The sequence below is a fragment of the Dendrobates tinctorius genome, unplaced genomic scaffold (genome assembly GCF_039654945.1).
Source record: "Dendrobates tinctorius isolate UK_male_01 unplaced genomic scaffold, ASM3965494v1 ptg000116l, whole genome shotgun sequence".
In the NCBI taxonomy this organism is placed as follows: Eukaryota; Metazoa; Chordata; class Amphibia; order Anura; family Dendrobatidae; genus Dendrobates; species Dendrobates tinctorius.
Genome location: NW_027361784.1, coordinates 22,779,009 through 22,797,077, shown reverse-complemented (window position 1 = coordinate 22,797,077; position 18,069 = coordinate 22,779,009). Strand labels below are relative to the sequence as shown.

Here is an 18,069-nt window from a genome sequence, read left to right as displayed (position 1 = left end):
CTCAGCCTGTTCTTACAGAAACCAGGAATGTCGGCTGGTGATAAATTACGAACATGGATTCTCGATTACCGCTCAGGCGCCGGACGGTACTTTTACTAAGCTATTAGCACAATTTTCTTATGACAAACTGAAAATGTCCTCGGATGACGGAGTTAAAATGCTGTTTTTAGAATTTGGAGCTAAAGATGGAGACATAGTAAGTATGAGGAGGATCACCGCAATATGGCAAAAAAAAAATTAAAGAAAACATAATACTGGTTCTGACTGTCACGTGTGATACAGGTGTGAACACATCATAAAAAATGCCGGCATCCAAGTTTTGCATTGCAGTTTCTCAACGATCCCAAAATCTCTTCTTGCTGTCAGTGAAAGTCGTAGTTACTCACCGGTTAACGGTATTTTTCGGAGTCCATGACAGCACCACCTGAGAGAGGGGATCCGCCCTCCAGGAACAGGAAATCCTACAGATACAGAAGGGCGGCACCTCTCCCACGCATCAGTTGGTTTACAGAGCACAAGAGGACCACAAGGTTAATAGCATAATTTATATACAATACTCTACACGACTATTAATTACCCGTGTACATATAAGAGGAAGAAGTGCACACCCAAATTAAACTAAAGGGAGGGAATGTACGGGTGCTGTCATGGACTCTGAAAAATACCGTTAACCGATGAGTAACTACGACTTTATTCGGTCGTCCATGACAGCACCACCTGAGAGAATTACACAGAGTAATAATTACTTTAGGGAGGGACCACAGCCTGCAGAACCCTGACACCAGAGAGGTCTGAGGAAGCACCCAGGTCTAGTCTATAATGGTTGTAGAAGGTGCTCGGAGAGGACCAAGTAGCTGCCTTAGATATCTGGTCGATCGAGACCTCCGATCTCTCTGCCCAAGAGGTTGCCATGGCCCTGGTGGAATGCGCCCTCAGCTTGCCAGGGGCCGGTTTGCCTTTTGAGGTGTATGCTAAAGAAATGGCCTCCCTAATCCATCTCGCTAGCGAGCTTTTTGAAGCCCTAAGGCCCTTTCTAGTGCCCTGATAAGAAATAAATAAGGCATTATCTTTTTTCCAGGGGGTCAGTAACTGTCAGGTACTCTAGGAGACATCTCCTAACGTCTAGAGTGTGTAATTTCCTTTCCTTATCGTTCGTGGGATTAGGGAGGAAGGATGGAAGAACTATCTCCTGAGTTCTATGGAAACTGGAGGCTACTTTAGGCAGGTATGCTGGATCGGGTGTAAGAATTACCCTGTCATCCCTGAATTGTATGTAAGGAGGAAGTCTAGATAGCGCCTGGATGTCACTCACTCTATGGGCTGATGTCAACGCTACCAGGAGAGCCACTTTAAGGGACAGGTTTTTTGTGGAAGCTGATGAAATAGGCTCAAACAGGGCCTCTGTCATGGCCGTAAGGACTAGGTTTAGATCCCATGGCATAAATTTATTTCTCACTACCGGTCTGGACCTGCCTGTTGCTTTAATAAACCTATTGATCCAACAGTTACTGGCGATGTTGCAGTTGAAAAGCGCCCCTAGAGCCGACACCTGTACCTTAAGGGTGCTGGTGGAGAGTCCCATGTCCAGACCTCTTTGTAAGAACTCTAAGATCTGTGCTATAGGAGTGGACTGCCCAGCTACTACCCCTGAGCCTTGAAGGAATCTTTTCCAGATCCTAACGTAGATTTTGGTTGTAATCGGTTTTCTGCTTTTGAGCAGGGTGTTAATTAGGGCCGGGGAGAAACCTTTCTCCTTTAGAAGTGCCCGTTCAAAATCCACGCCGTCAGAAGTAGGCCAGCTACCTGAGGATGGTAAACTGGGCCCTGGGATAGATCTGGGATGTTTGGTAGGACCCAAGGGTCGGACACAGACATGGTCCTGAGGCATGAGAACCATGCCCTCCTGGGCCAAAACGGGGCGATCACTATAATCCTTGCTTTGTCCTTCCTGACCTTCCTCATCACCAGGGGTAGTAGAGCCAGGGGAGGTTAGGCGTATACTAGCCTGAAGTCCCATTTGACCAGAAGAGCATCTACTGCCAGAGGATTCTCCCTGGGATTTAGAGAGCAGAACTGAGGCACCTTCCTGTTCTCTTTTTTTTTTTTTAATCAGATAAATTTTTATTTATGATAACAATTACATCATATACATGACATCAAGCAATTGTTCACATATAAACATGTTTTTATACTGTATATAAAAAAACAAAACTCCTCCCTCCCTTTTCCCCCCCTCCGAGATCCCTTCAGTGCCTTCCCCGTTCCTCGTCCAGTACTCTTTCCAACATCCATATATAGTTATGTAATGTGAATATCTTCCATATCCCAATACGTCCCTCCCACCCCTCTAACTCCATTCTACCCATGGCTGCCATATCTTGTGAAACACCTCAAGTTTATTTCTCTTAGTGTAAATACTTTTTTCCAATGAAATTATATGCTCCGCCTGCGCAGGAAAGTACCGTCTAGTCGGAGGCTCTTCTCTGATCCAAAACCGGGCAATCAATTTCCTTGCTATGAACAACAGTCTAGCAATCGCCAGTTTGACCATAGCCGCCGCTGCCAATTCTTCCACAAAGCCTAAAATACAGATCAAAGGGTCTCTGGGGATTACACATTTATATATCCATTCGATCCGATTCAGTACAACTGTCCAGTATGTAGACAATCTAGGGCAACACCACAACATGTGCATCATATCTGCCCGTTCCTGCGAACACCGTGGACAATCGGAATCAGACCTCAAACCCATCTTGAACAATCTATCAGGAGTTCTGTAAGCTCTATGAATTACGTACAGCTGAGACATCCTCCCAGGTTCGCTCATAGAAATCTTAGGCACATATTCTAAAATAGATTCCCATCTATCATCACTTATTTCTCCCAATTCAGCCTCCCATTTCACTCTAGCCGTGATGGGATGACTGACTAGAAATGTAAATAATAAATCTCTGTACACTTCTGAGATTGCCCCCTTCGTCTCGCTGTTCCCCAAAATGGAGGCCAGCGTGACATCAATCTGGACCTCAACAGGCCTCCTCCGACATTGCGACCGATACGCATGCTGAATTCTTTTATAATGATACATATTTGAGTGTGGAAGCTGGAACTCTGATTGTAGCTCCATGAATGATTTAAGTCTCCCCTGACCCACAAGCTGACCCATCCGTCTGATTCCTGCCTCTCTCCAAAGCCCAAATCCCTCCATTCGCTGGAATTCTTGTAAATTTATGCTATCCCACACTGGAGAGTATTTAGTAAGGCCCGTGACACCCCTAATCTGTTTAACTTTCTCCCATACCTTATGAATAAGGAGAACCGTAGGAAACCTAGAGCCAAATTTTAAAAACTGCCCCCCTTCCAGGCTCTCTCACAAAGGCCATTTCCCAAACAGCTTTCTCAAACTACTGGGCGATTGTTCCTGTCCCGTCTCCTCCCCCCATCCTCCCATATGTTGACATTGTGCTGCTAAAAAATATACCCAGGGATTAGGAAGTGCCACCCCCCCGTCCTCCTTCGGCCTCTGCAACGTTTCTTGTTTAAACCGTGGGCTTTTCCCCCCCCATATTAGGTCGCCGAACATCGATTTAATTTTACAGAACCTACTCTGTGGGATCCAAATTGGAGAATTATGCAGTACATACAGCAGCTGCGGCATCACAATCATTTTTAAAAGATTTACCCTTCCAATCACCGAAAGATGTAATTTATTCCACGCCGAAATCTTGGAACGAACTTTTTGTAGCAGAGGGCTTAAATTAAGTTCTTCAAAACTACTCAAAGGGAGGGCGATCTGTATCCCCAGATATTTAAATCTCGAAACTACTCTCAATTTCGGTGATATTCCAACCTCCCCAATATCTCCATCTACTGTATCAATGGGCATGATGCACGATTTATCCCAGTTAATTTTGAGTCCAGAAAATTCTCCGAATTCCTCAATTAATGCCATCGCATTATCCAAGTTCTCCCCCGAGTCCCCCAGGTATAGCAGAATATCATCAGCGTACAGAGACACCTTCTCCTCCTTCCTTCCATAAACAAATCCCTTTATCTCCTGTGTATCCCTTATTTTAATAGCTAGGGGTTCCACGGCGAGGGCAAACAGCAACGGAGATAATGGGCATCCCTGTCTCGTACCCCTATGTAGTGAGAAACTATCAGATAATTTATTGTTTACTCTGATTTTTGCCGTCGGAGAGGAATACAGCAACCCCACCCAAGACATAAACCTAGGCCCGAACCCAAAGCTCAACAGGACTGACCACAAGTACTTCCATTCTACACAGTCAAAAGCCTTATGGGCATCCAAAGACACTACCACTCTTTTTCCAGCATTATTGGCCGGAATTTGCATATTTAAATATAATCTTCTTAGATTGATTGCTGTAGATTTATTGGGCATAAAACCCGATTAATCTGGGTGAATTATTTTAGCCACCACACGGGTCAACCTGTTGGCCAAGGCCTTTGCCAATATCTTAATATCTGTCGTAAGAAGTGAAATCGGTCTGTAGGACTCCGGATCCAAAGGGTCTCTATCGGCTTTAGGAATGACCACAACAATGGCCTCTCTCATAGAAGTAGGCAGCTGTCCCCTCTCCAACGACTCATCAAATACCTTCACCAATTTAGTTATTACTTCTTCATTTAGTATTTTATAGACCTCCGTTGGAATACCATCTGCCCCCGGGGCCTTATTACCCGCCATGTCCGCCAATGCCACCCTCAACTCCTCTGCCGTAAGCGGCCTATCCATCCACTCTCTATCTTCATCCCCCAATCTAGGAAGCTCAATCGTCCCCAAATAACTGTTCATCTCCTCTTGACCTTTATGTGTCTGTGAGGAGTATAACTCACTGTAAAACTGTTTAAATACTTCCAAAATTTGATCCCCCTGTGAAACCACGGTACCTTCCTTATTTTTAATTGCATATACATGGGAAGATTCCCGTTGTGCTGACGCCACCACTGAGAGCAGGTGCCCCACTTTTTCACCCTCCGCGTAGAATGCCTCATTCTGAAACGCCCGCCGTCTCTCCGCCTTACGGATATGAAGTTTATTAACTTCCAATTGGGCCACTTTCATGCGGGTCTGCGTATCTGTATTACACTGCGCACCCAATGCCTCCTCCGCTGCCCTTAGTTCCTCCATCACTGCTTTGTCTTGATTTTGAGACTTAGTCTTATATCGAGATACTTCTCTGAATAAAATCCCTCTCAAAAAGGCCTTCATAGTATCCCAGACTATATGGCCCTCAGCACTGCCTTCATTTATCCTAAAAAATTCTCCCAATTCCTCTCCCACCTTTCCCATATCCAGCAACCGTAACCAAAAGGGGTGAATTTTCCATCCCATTCCGGTCAACCTCCCTTGCCCTCCCAATTGTAGAGACACCTCCAGTGGACAATGATCCGATAGGACCCTGGGCAGATATTCCACTTCCTGTACCAAGTCATCCATTCTCTCATTTCCTAAAGCCACATCAATACGAGATAAAGATCCGTATGTCGCCGAATAACATGAATAAGTATATTTCTCCATATTCTGAACTCTCCACAAATCTATCCAACCAATCTCCCTCATGTAGTTTCCAAAAGGTGTCACCTTCCCCCCCTTCCCACCCCCTGTATGTTTACCTTTATCCCAATGATCATTTGCAATATTATTTACATCACCGATTACAAGCAGCAGGACTCCCATCCATTTCCCAGATAAGTCCAGAATTTCCTGTATCTTTTTTCTAGAGAATGGTGGAGGGATATACAAGGACACAATACATAATAATCTATTCAAAATTCTGCATACAATAAACACGTATTGCCCGTCCCTATCTATTATAGCCTCCACTTCTTCGTATGGAGTAGAATTGTGGATTAACACCGACACTCCCCTTGCATAGGCCGAATACGTCGAGTGATAAGCCTTCCTCACCCATCTTTTTTGTAGCATTGCGACTTTATCCTCTACCAGGTGTGTCTCTTGGAGGCAAATCACTGAGGGCCTCAGCTTCAGCAGATATTGTAAAATTGCAACCCGTTTTGAAGCGTTAGCGAGACCCCTAACGTTCCAGCTTAGAATCTTAATTCTATCCCCCATAATATGTTGCAATCCCAAACATTAGACACGTTATAGGTAGAATCTCGATCCTCCCCCCCATCCCTCCCCCCCCACCTCCCCACCTCTACCCCCTTTCTCAACTTCCCAACTGGAATAAACTCCCCTCCCTCCCCCCCCCTCCCCCTCCCAAAAAAATTAGTTGTCTCCCACAGCCTTTAAGCTGATAAGAATTCTCTCTCCCTCTCTATTTGAGAACCAGTAGGGCGTTTTAACAGCCTAACGATACAAGCTCTGTATTCCAACTACCCTCCCGTCCACATTAATCCAACTGCAATAAGCGTTGCGCCGCCGAACACAACCTTCTTAAACCAACATGGCATTGCTTCATCTCAAAGATAACCATTAACTTAGTAATTTCAAACTAAATCACAGTTAGTCACTGTTTCAACATCACTCAGAGTATGCTTCAACTGGTCCGTCCCGCTCTGATATTTTGTATATTAGAGTCAAGCCAGAGTGTCGCCTCCTCTGGGTTCTGAAAAAAGTGCACCCGGTCCAAAGCTGCGACTCTCAGTTTAGCTGGGTAGATCATCGAGTAGCGCACATATGTCTCGTAGTCTTCTTTTAACTTCTCCAAACGTCATCCGGAGCTTCTGGACTGCTGCAGAATAATCTGGGTAAACGGAGATGCGATTGCCATCTATGGAAAGTTCCTCATGGGTCCTGGCTTTCCTCAGCAGAGTGTCTCTGTCCCTTCCTGTTCTCTCTGGTGGCGAAGAGGTCCACTTCTGGCTGCCCCCATTTTTGTACGATTCGGTCGAAGATGGACGTTTTTAAGGACCATTCCCCCTGCTTTAGAAGGTTGCGGCTTAGGAAGTCTGCTGTGGTGTTTTCTTTTCCTTTTATGTGCAGAGCTGTTAAAGACAGGAGATGTTGCTCTGCCCATTGGAACAGCCGCTCTGCTACCTCCATCAGGGGCCTGGAACGAGTCCCACCTTGGTGGTTTGATGTAAGCCACGGTGACCTGATTGTCAGAGGATATTCGAACATCATGACCCTGTAGATACACAAAAAGGTTTTTGACTGCCTGCTTTACGGCTGTTAGTTCTTTCAGGTTGGAGGACATTCCCAACTGATGGCATTCCCACAGGTCCTGGATCAAGATTTCCCCCATGTGGGCCCCCCAACCCGTAGGGCTTGCGTCTGTGGTGACTACACGGATTACGTTATATTCCCAGGGCACCCCTCTGGCTAGATTATTCTCGTCTAGCCACCACTCAAGGGATCTCAAGGTATGTTGGGACAGTCAACTGGCCTTTTAGATAGCCGCCCAGTATCTTGATGGCGTAAAACCTCGCCCTGTAGCATCCTTGTATGGAACTGGGCCCATCGAACCGCGGGGATGCAGGATGAGAGAGAACCCAGGAGGGACATTGATTTCCTGAGAGACATGGTAGGGCTATTGGAGGCGTTCAAGACCTGCTGACGTAGGCAAACTAATTTTTCGGGTGGAAGACGACACTCCTGATTCTGCGAGTCTAGGGTAAGCCAAAGAACTGCTGGACCTTCATGGGCTGTAGGCGGGACTTCTTAATGTTTAATAGCTACCCTAACTGCTCCAGAGCTGATTTTGCTTTTTGCAATTGATCCAGACAATGGACTGCTGTTTTGCCAACAATAAGGAAGTCATCCAGGTAAGGGATTACTAGGATGTTTGCTTCTCGCAGATGGGCCATAACCTCCGCTATAACTTTAGTGAACACCCAGGGGGCAACTGCTATAGCAAAGGGAAGTGCGACAAATTGAAAATGCTGTAACGACCCCTGTAAATGAACTGCCACTCTAAGGAAACGCTGATGAGACACATAGATGGGTATATGGTAATAAGCGTCTTTTAAATCCAACACCACCATAAAACAATTTTCAAACAGTAATTTTATTGTGGAACTGATCGTTTCCATTTTGAAAGGTCGAATGACCATGTATCTGTTGAGTGCCTTCAGATTGATTATGGTCCTGTAAGAATTATCTGGTTTACGGACCAAAAATAGGGGGGAGTAGAAGCCTTCACCCTTCTCCGCCTCTGGTACCTTTATCAGTACTCCTTTCTGACATAGGTCAACAACTTCGGTCTCTAAGGCAGTCTGTTCTGCCAGTGAAGACCTGAGCGGGGTGACCCTAAAACTGTTCTGGGGGACACAGGCAAATTCTAGCTTTAGGCCTGAGGCTATCAACCCCAGGATTCAGTTACTGTTTTAGATCTGCGACCAGGCATCGCAGAAGGCCGATAGTCTACCTCCCACCGGCCGAAAAAAATCTCTTCCTAGCAAAGGGACGTCTATAGGAAGGGGTGGGCAGGGAAGGGAATTTCTTTTTATCGTCGCCAGCCTTCTCCAGGGGTCCATCTAGGACTGGTCCGAATAGATATTCCCCCTCACACGAGATGGAGCAAAGCCGGGATCTGGCCTGGATATCCCCGGGCCAGCATTTCAGCCATATAGCCCGTCGGGCTGCATTTGATAGCCCTGCGGCCTTGGCCGCCATTTTTGCGGAATCTGCCAAAGCGTCGGCTAAAAAGGCTGCCGCATCCTGGATGGTAGGTAGGGTTTTCAAGATAGAGTCCCTCGAGGCTCTGTCCTCTAACTGCGTTTCCAGCTGGTCCAGCCAGACCATCAAAGATCTGGCTGTGCAGGTAGCTGCTACTGCTGGTCTCAGGGCACCAGCTGACATTTCCCATGTGCCTTTCAAGTAGGAGTCCGCCTTTTTATCCAGTGGATCCTTTAAAGAGACCATGTCATCAATGGGGATAGCGGATTTTTTGGAAGCCTTAGCCACTGCTGCATCCAATTTCGGGGCTGTCCCATTTATTTACCACAGGGTCCTCAAAAGGATATCGCCGTTTAAAAGCTGGTGGTAGGGAGCCTTTCCTTTCTGGTTTCCTCCATTCCCTATTAATCAAATTTTGGACCTTGTCGTTTAACGGGAACGACTTACGTTTCCTGGGGTCTAAACCCCCGAACATTAGGTCCTGCGCTGACCGTTCTGGTTTTGTGTCCGTTACCCCCATGGTAGCCCTGACTCCTTGACTCGTTTGTCCACTTGTTCCAAACCTAGGCAGAAACGACTGGCGTCTTCCTCTGAAGAGGACGCGGAGGTGGAGGGCTCTGAGGAGTCTTCATTTCCTCTAGGGTCAGCTGAAGAGCCTGACCCTGAGAAATTTGCTCTCTTTCTCTTCCTAGACGACTCCCCCTGGGGTACGGATTTTAGGGCTTTAACCTCCATCCTGATAATTTCCCTTAGACTTGTAGCGAAGTCGGGTTTCTTCCGCCACCCACAGGAGGGGGGACAGTGTAAGGAAGTATGCCTGGTAATTTTTTGGGACTACGCCCCCCCCTTTTTTTTTTTTTTACCGTCTGCCGTATGCATGACTGGCACAGCCTTTTAGGGTAGGCATCCGGCAAGGGGCATTTGCAAAGGGCGCATTCCGTTTTTTGCCTTTTTAGCGCATTTCTTCCCCTATAGGAGGAAAACATAAGGGGAACACTGCACCAGGGCACATTCACGAAGATCTCTTACCCTGAGCAGAAGGCGTAGGTACCGGATCACGGGGGCGTGCGGCTGTGCCTCAGAAGCAGTTTGAGACTGTGAAGAAGGCGGCAGTTGTTACCGCCGAAACGCGTAGTCTGTTCAGCATTATGTCTGCATCTTGTTACTGAACTCTGGATTTTTTAAATTATCTGCAATAAAAATTCTTGGATTTTATTATACCACCTGAAGTTTCCGCTTGCTGGACTTTTCTGCCTTGATATATATAATTATTTATTTATTTATTTTTCCTTACTGTTGGGGTTCCTCAAGGATCGGTTCTAGGCCCCCTCCTCTTCTCCTTGTACACTGCCCCTATTGGTCAAACAATCAGTAGATTTGGTTTCCAGTACCATCTCTATGCTGATGACACCCAATTATACACTTCTCCTGACATCACGCCAGCCTTTCTAGAAAACACCGGCAATTGTCTAAACGCTGTTTCCAACATCATGTCCTCACTATATCTGAACCTGAACCTGTCAAAGACTGAACTCCTTGTGTTTCCTCCCGCTACTAATGTACCTATACCCGACATTGCCATTTCTGTGTGTGGTTCCACTATTACTCCCCAGCAACATGCCTGCTGTCTTGGGGTCATACTTGACTCCGAGCTTTCCTTCGCCCCCCACATTCGATCACTGGCTCGCTCTTTTCATCTGCACCTCAAAAACATCTCTAGAATTCGACCTTTTCTTACTTTTGACTCTGCAAAAACTCTGTTTCTCTTATTCATTCTCATCTCGACTATTGTAACTCTCTTCTAATCGGTCTCCCTCTTACCAAACTCTCCCCTCTCCAATCTGTCTTGAATGCAGCTGCCAGGATCATATTCCTAGCCAATCGTTACACCGATGCCTCTACCTTGTGCCAGTCATTACACTGGCTACCCATCCACTCCAGAATCCAGTACAAACTTATTACCCTCACCCACAAAGCTCTCCATGGCTCAACACCACCCTACATCTCCTCCCTTGTTTCAGTATACCACCCTACCCGCGCCCTCCGTTCTGCTGATGACCTGAGGTTAGCATCCTCAATAGTCAGAACCTCCCACTCCCGTCTCCAAGACTTTACACGTGCTGCGCCAATTCTTTGGAATGCACTTCCCAGGTCAATACGATTAGTCCCCAATCTCCACAATTTTAAGCGTGCCCTGAAAACACATTTATTCAGACTGGCCTATCGCCTCAACACATTAACCTAATCTATCCCTGTGTGGCACAGCCAAAAGTTTTACCATTACCAGGTTCCCCGCATCATGTTCCCACATGCTTTATGCATCCATTAGCCCTCTGTGTCTGTACTGTTACACACTTAACATTATGGCTGCTCCATACAATCAGGGCAACTGTTACCACCCACCTTTCGTGTCTACCTCTTTCCTCATAGACTGTAAGCTTGCGAGCAGGGCCCTCATTCCTCTTGGTATTTGTTATAATCTATGTGATTATTGTTATGCTGTAACGTCTATTGTCTGTACAAATCCCCTCTGAAATGTAAAGTGCTGCGGAATATGTCGGCGCTATAGAAATAAAATTTATTATTTATTATTATTTCCCCTTGGGAGATGACAACCAAAAAATACCCCATTTTTCCGCCTAAGTGCCACAATTGTCAGCGCCACCCAAGAGTTTTAATTGTTGCCATCAGCGCTGGCTCTGACGTCATCAGTTACTCTCGGGTGGCGGCTGTATAGCACAGCCAGCTCCGCACTGTGAGTTCCTTAGTTTGCTCCTTACTTGCAGAGTGCCCATCTGCTGTACATATACGACAGATGTCACAAGGAGTTTAAGTCGTCAAATGTCATCGTAAATTCGTTGGCGACTGAATTCTTTTCGTAGAGCCTTAAATCATGAGCAGTCGTCTGACAGCTGCTTCAGTCATGGTGGGGCGCTGTAGCAGGCATGGGAGACGAGGGAAGCTCTTTCCTGCCTACTTCTCATTCTTACAATATTTCTCTTCTCTCCGCAGCAATTGGATCTTCAGTGTTGTCCAAAGCCCATTGTCTTCATCATTCATTCCTTCCTCTCTGCCAAGATCACAAGACTAGGATTAGTAGCGTGAGGACAATTTGGGGAAAACCCTCACTCCAGAACGAGGTATCCACCAGGCTTAGTCCCGGACTGCAGCTCCATGGAGGACTATTGAGAAGGAAACTCTCCAAGCAGAATGTCACTACTATTAGGTACTTGATCGGAGAGACTCTCCGGAGCGGAGCGATGGGGGGAACTCTACATCCAACAGAAGCACAGAATCATAGTTTTTTATTAATCTTTTGGAAGGGGAGGAACCCTCGGGTCATGGAAATAACCCTAATCATTACTTTATAGCAAGAGTCTTGGAATACATACTGTGATTTATGCCTGCAGCAAATAAATTACTAAAGAAGATCCATCCAGTGGTGGGAGCAAGGTCTGGGGTCTTCATCTACTGAAGGGAACGTGATTCTGAGGAACCTATAAATCAGATGTCCCCAGTGTAGAGCCGGCGTACAAGCAATGATTTAGGATATTACAAAAGTTATTAGAAAAACATGACTGCAATCTTCCCGAAACGGCACCACTCTAATTTAAAGGCCCTGACTGGTACTGCAGCGCATTAGATGGAAGCATGGTGGTTTCTGAATAGTCATCCTGCTTTGCCCAAGAGGTCTTGTCTTTGGATGATCGTTACGGATTACAGTGTCATCTCTTTAGAGGTAGTGCACATGCTAGACCACTGCTCCAGTCATTCCTTATAGGGCTGCTGGAGAATATATAATTCATCTCTCCGTAAGACCGATGAATGGGGCGGTGGTTCAACATGTGCTCTGCTAGTCCCATGTGCTCTATTCTGGAGGTCAATTGGGGTCCCAGCCCTTGGAGACCCACTGATTAAAAAAAAAGTCACCACCTATCATCCCATGGCAATAACTTCTTCCAACCAGAATACCCCCTTTTCCCATCATCAGATCACGGCTCCAGTGCTCATTATGTCAGTTCTAATCACAATGACCCCCTCTTCCTCTGATATTCCAATCATGTCTTAAAGGGGGCTTACATATAAACATATCCCCATCCATGAGATAGGTGATAAGTGGTGGGGGTCCGCTGTTCCTATAGTCACAGCAAGTCAGTGATTCCACTACCACTGCATTCACGTTGGGGGGGGGGGGGGGGGGGGGGCGGACCCCAGCGATCATAGATTTATCTTCAGTCCTGCCAATCGATCTGGTTCACGAGACACATATTATGGCACAGTTATCTCACTAATGTCTGGCGATTTCTCTACGGTTCTTTAATGCCCACAGAGAAAGTAACGACAACTCAAATTTTATACACTGGAGAGATGTTTTTGCCCGAAGGGCCTAATATAATAAAATTCCAGAATTCTTAGGTCAGCAATCATGTACAGTTTCCTACCGGTGGCTCTCTACGCTCCCATTTACAGTCATGGGTCACGATGTTATCCATGCCACATGACCATGGTAGTCCGCTCACACCGCTCTACGGGCACTTCCGGAGTCAGCTGTCTCACCAGAATACTGGAACCAATTTTTCTTGATACCACAGAGACCCTGTTACATTGACCACTATATGCGGTGCCATCTTGTATACTTACCCCATTTTCTTAGCTGAATCCGACAAAACCAATGAGCCGTGAGGTGCAAGTTAGCATTAAGCATTACCCTCAGGAGGACTTGGCACCCTCACGGATTAACCCCATTCAGAGCCATTAAACTGGAGGAAAAGAGTCTGCACCAAGAAAGAGTGGCCCCTGGTGACAAATCTGTTAAAGAACACCAAGGATAAAGGAGTCTTTCTATTACTCGCCAATAGGGCGTGTACTCAGGGCAGTGGAGTCCGGTAAGCCAAACCTCCGACTCCACAGCCCTGTGTGTACTCACACTGACCAATCAGTATGGATAATGTCAGACTGACCAGAGCAATCCAAATGATGGATGGAGAAATGGTAAAACCCCATTTAATTCCATGAAGGATAAAAGAAGGACAGATATCTAAGAAAAGATGCTCCTTAAAGGAAATCTGTCAGCAGGTTTTGCTATGTAATCAGGACAGCATGATGTAGAGGTTGAGACGCTAATCTCAGCGATGTGCAACGTATCAGGCTGTGTGCTGTTTACTTAAAACCTTCATTGTATCACTAGGACATCATTGCTGGAACTAGCTGCCTTGTGCCAAATCGGCCGCTCTCTCCACCACCCCCACCTCCTGTGATAAGCAGCTGTCAATAGACAAATGTACACAGAAAGCTATGGTGTGGGCAGGGTCAGCTTTCTGAGCTCTGCTACAACTAAGAATTGTGTCACAACTCTTGCATCCAGTAAATTTAAAGTGGAATCAGGGTTTCTTTTCCTACACTAATGCTGCTCGCAGACGAGGTGGCCAAAACCTGGTGAGAGATTCCCTTTAATTGTATTCCACATGAAACATTGTACAAAGCAGATATATCAACTAGGTTGCCCAGTTCCTTTTTAAGAGAGTGACTTTCCATAAATAAGTATTTTTTTTTTTATCCGGTGCAAATGCCGCTGTTCTCCTGAATTCAGTCTTGTTTTTCTTTTGTTCCTGCGCCTCTCTGTTCTTGAGATACGGCCTCCTCTTCTTTGTATCTTACCTTGTTGGTCAGGGGGTGTGGTTCAAGAAAAACACCCACAGAAGAGCTGACCACGCCCACTGAGCTAACAAGACTAGAGTCATACACCTGGAAAAGGAGGCCATATCTCGGGAACGGAGAGGCGCAGGAATAAACAAGAAACATCGCCGGATTCAGGAAAACAGCGGCATTAACACCGGCTTTAAAAAAAAAAACGACATTTCTGGTGATTGAAATATTGCTTTTAAATACTGTATTTACCTGAAGTAATTTATATGCCACATAACATTTAATGGTAATTCTGTTCTGTACGAGGTGACCCGGTGAGACCCCTGCACCCACAGGATACAACATATTGGTACTTTTCTTAAAAAAAAAAAATAATTCAACTAATTATTTTATTAGACTTTATTGCTATGAAGCTTTTTATTGGATTCTATGGTTGTAATTTTATTGATAAAACGCATTTCTTGCTGACAAATTATTGTAAATAAAAAAAAAAAAAGTATAAAAACGAACGTCGGCCTGGTGCGTTCATCACGATCTGTACATTCCCCGCACTTTACACACAACGCTCCTGAAAATACTTTAATTGCAGCTATTGCTGGAGAAAGCTTTGATTTTTCAGAGCCGCGGTCTGACCGGCGTATACAAAGGAGAAGATAATCATACGGCCAAGAAATTCCAGCCGACATGAAGAATAGCTGAATCAAAATGGTCTTCATAGGCACGGCTGTTCGTGGACGCTAGAGCACGAGCAAACAGGTATATATACTTGGGTCGTGCCTCTTAAAAAAGGCTCTGACACCATTAGAAGCATCCCATTGGCCCTGGTGGCCTGGGGTAACAGGACAGATAATGCTCAATTCCCTAGTGGTTTAGGGCAGCTCAGATTAGTCGGATTCTCACAATCTAGCACCGGCCAGTTGCGTCTAGAATACTTCTTTAGTGGTGTTGTCCCAGAATTAAAATCCATTGGAATGGCGATAAGTGTCAGATCACCGGGATCCCGATCAATCACGACAACGTGCTTCCTACGTCCTCCCCTTTTCATGTACCAAAACTCAATGATGCGAGTTGCCTCCTATATTAAAAGCCTATGGCCAGTGGTGTGACGAGAGTCTGATAGGTCCCGATGCAAGATATGGACCGGGATACCCCCCTCCCCCATCCTAAATATATACAGTGGGAAAAATAGATACACTGACAATTTTGCAAATTTTTCCACCTACAAATAATGCAGAGTTCTGTCATTTTTATCGTAGGTACACTCCACCTGTGACAGAATCTAAAAAAAATGAACAGAAAATCACATGGTATGATTTTTAAATTAATTTGCATTTTATTGCATGAAATAAGTATTTGATTCAGTAGAAAACAGAACTTAATATTTGGTGCAGAATCCTTTGTTTGTAATTACAGAGGTCAGATGTTTCCTGTAGTTCTTGACCAGGTTTGCACACACTGCAGCAGGGATTTTGGCCCCCTCCTCCATACAGATCATCTTCAGGTTTTGAGCATATCACTGGGCAACATTGAGTTTCAGCTCCGTCTAAAGATGTTAGGTTCAGGTCTGGAGTCTGGCTAGGCCACTCCAGGACCTTGAAATGCTTCTTATGGAGCCACTCCTTAGTTGCCCTGGCTGTGTCTTTTGGGTCATTGTCATGCTGGAAGACCCAGCCACGACCCATCTTCAATGCTCTTACTGAGGGAAGGAGGTTGTTGACCAAAATCTCACTATACATGACCTCATCCATCCTCCCTTCAATACAGTGCAGAAAAGCAGAGTGTAATTTTTCCCCCCCACCATGCTTCACGGTTGGGACGGTGTTCTTGGGGCTATACGCATCCTTCTTCCTCCAAACATGGTGAGTGGAGTTTATACCAAAAAGTTCTATTTTGGTCTCATCTGACCACATGACCTTCTCCCATGCATCCTCTGGATCATCCAGATGATCACTGTTAAACTTCATACGAGCCTGGACGTGCTGGTGTGAACAGGGGGACATTGCGTGCCCTGCAGGATTTTAATCCATGACAGCGTAGTGTGTTACTGTAATGTTTGCGACTGTTGTCCCAGCTCACTGCTGATCATTGACCAGGTCTTCCTGTGTAAGTCTTGGTCGATTCTGGACCTCTCTCAGACTCATGTTTACCCTACGAGGTGAGATCTTGGATGGAGCCTCAGACTGAGGAAGATTGACAGTCATCTTGTGTTTCTTCCATTTTCTAATAATTGTGCCAACAGTTGTTGCCTTCTCACCAAACTGCTTGCCTAGTGTCCTGTAGCCCATCCCAGCCTTGGGCAGGTCTACAATTTGGTCTCTGGTGTCCTTAAACAGATCTGGTCTTGTCCATGGTGGGGAGGTTGGAGTGTGATTGAGTGTGTGGACAGGTGTCTTATACAGGTAACGAGTTCAAACAGGGGCAATTACAGTACTACAGGTAATGAGTGCAGAGCAGGAGGGCTTCTTATAGAAAAACTAAAAGGTTTGTGAGAGCCAGAATTCTTGCAGGCTGGTAGAATTCTAATTGCATTTTATTGCCATAAAACATGTAAAAATCATACAATTTCAGTTTTTTTTTATTTTTACATTCTGTCTCTCAGAACATGCAAAATCAAATAAATTCTATACTCAAACGCACACAGACCTACCTGCATCGGTCACGCATCCTGATATCCATCTCCCTTCTGCTGCTATTCTTTAATGTATAGGAAAACCACTATATTTACCAGGGGCGGATATGGGGCCTCATAGCAGAAGTATAATGCATCCCCCGTAGTCCTCCATAAAATATAATGCACAGGCCATAGTCCTCCATGTAGTATAGTATGGCCACAGATTTTAAAAAAAAATTAAATAAAGTGCTCATCTTCCTTTCACTCTGCCGCCGTGCAGCGTCTGACGGAAGCTCATGACGTCCCTGTCCAGACAGGATGGGTCTGTGCAAAACACTTCAACTGCAGGTGCATCCTGGGTCACATTCAGCTGAAGTTCCTGCTGGCGTGGTAGCAGCGATCACGGTCGTTACACCCCTGCCTATGGGAGTGATTGAGAATGCTCACGGAACATCCCCGTGCCATAATTAGTCGGGGGGGGAAATCAACGAGCAGACAATTATTACCACACAAATGGGACACTGGAACCCCCCTCCTGCATTGATCACTGGCCCTCCCGAGCAGGATAGTTTAAATGTCATTACTGGGACCACCACTAACCATGGGCTGGGAGGGCATGGTGTCCCCTGTTTGAAAGGTGTGGAAGTTGAGCGCATCTATGAGACTACAAAGAAAAGTGAGCATCACCCACTGCAATCTCAGTCACCTCCATAGATTTTGAATAGAAGGGGCAACGCGCAACCTCGACTTCCGCTACATTCAAATGGAGAGCATAGGAACAATGTGGAAACAAATGTTCAAAAAACAAATAGTATTGATAATTGCATTTTGGTCATGTATAAAAAAAAATCAACAAAACAGAAATCTATGTCATAAATATATGGTGTGATTACACTTTACGTGGAGTTTGGAAGGAAGGTTGCTCCAAACATCTTGGAGAACTGACCGCAGATCTTCTATGGATGTCGCTTGTGCAGATGCTTCTGTCTCTTCATATAATCCCACACAGACTGGATGATGAGCGATCAGGGCTCTGCAGGGGCCGGATCATCACTTCCAGAACTCCTTACTCTCTTTTATGCTGAAGATCATGCTTAATGACATCGTATCTTTGGGGTCATCATTCTGCTGCAGAATAAATCTGGAGCCTGACGGTACTGAATGGTGGAGAAGTATCAAGAACAACATGGTTCTGTATCTGGGC

At 45.6% G+C, this 18,069-nt stretch overlaps 1 protein-coding gene across 2 annotated transcripts in view; it reads left to right on the top strand.

The window, feature by feature from the left end:
• The window catches only part of SNTB1 (syntrophin beta 1), a 188,281-nt gene extending 173,518 nt beyond the window's left edge, over positions 1–14,763 (top strand). Inside the window, exons 6-7 of one of the 2 annotated variants that reach the window (XM_073590272.1) lie at positions 6–196; positions 11,621–11,849. In XM_073590272.1, coding sequence (XP_073446373.1) covers positions 6–196; positions 11,621–11,713 — 284 coding nt within the window. In that variant the 3' untranslated portion in view covers positions 11,714–11,849. Of the gene's footprint in view, positions 1–5; positions 197–11,620 lie in introns of both variants that reach the window. The other variant, XM_073590271.1, reaches the window with a different exon arrangement.
• Positions 14,764–18,069: the final 3,306 nt, after the last annotated feature.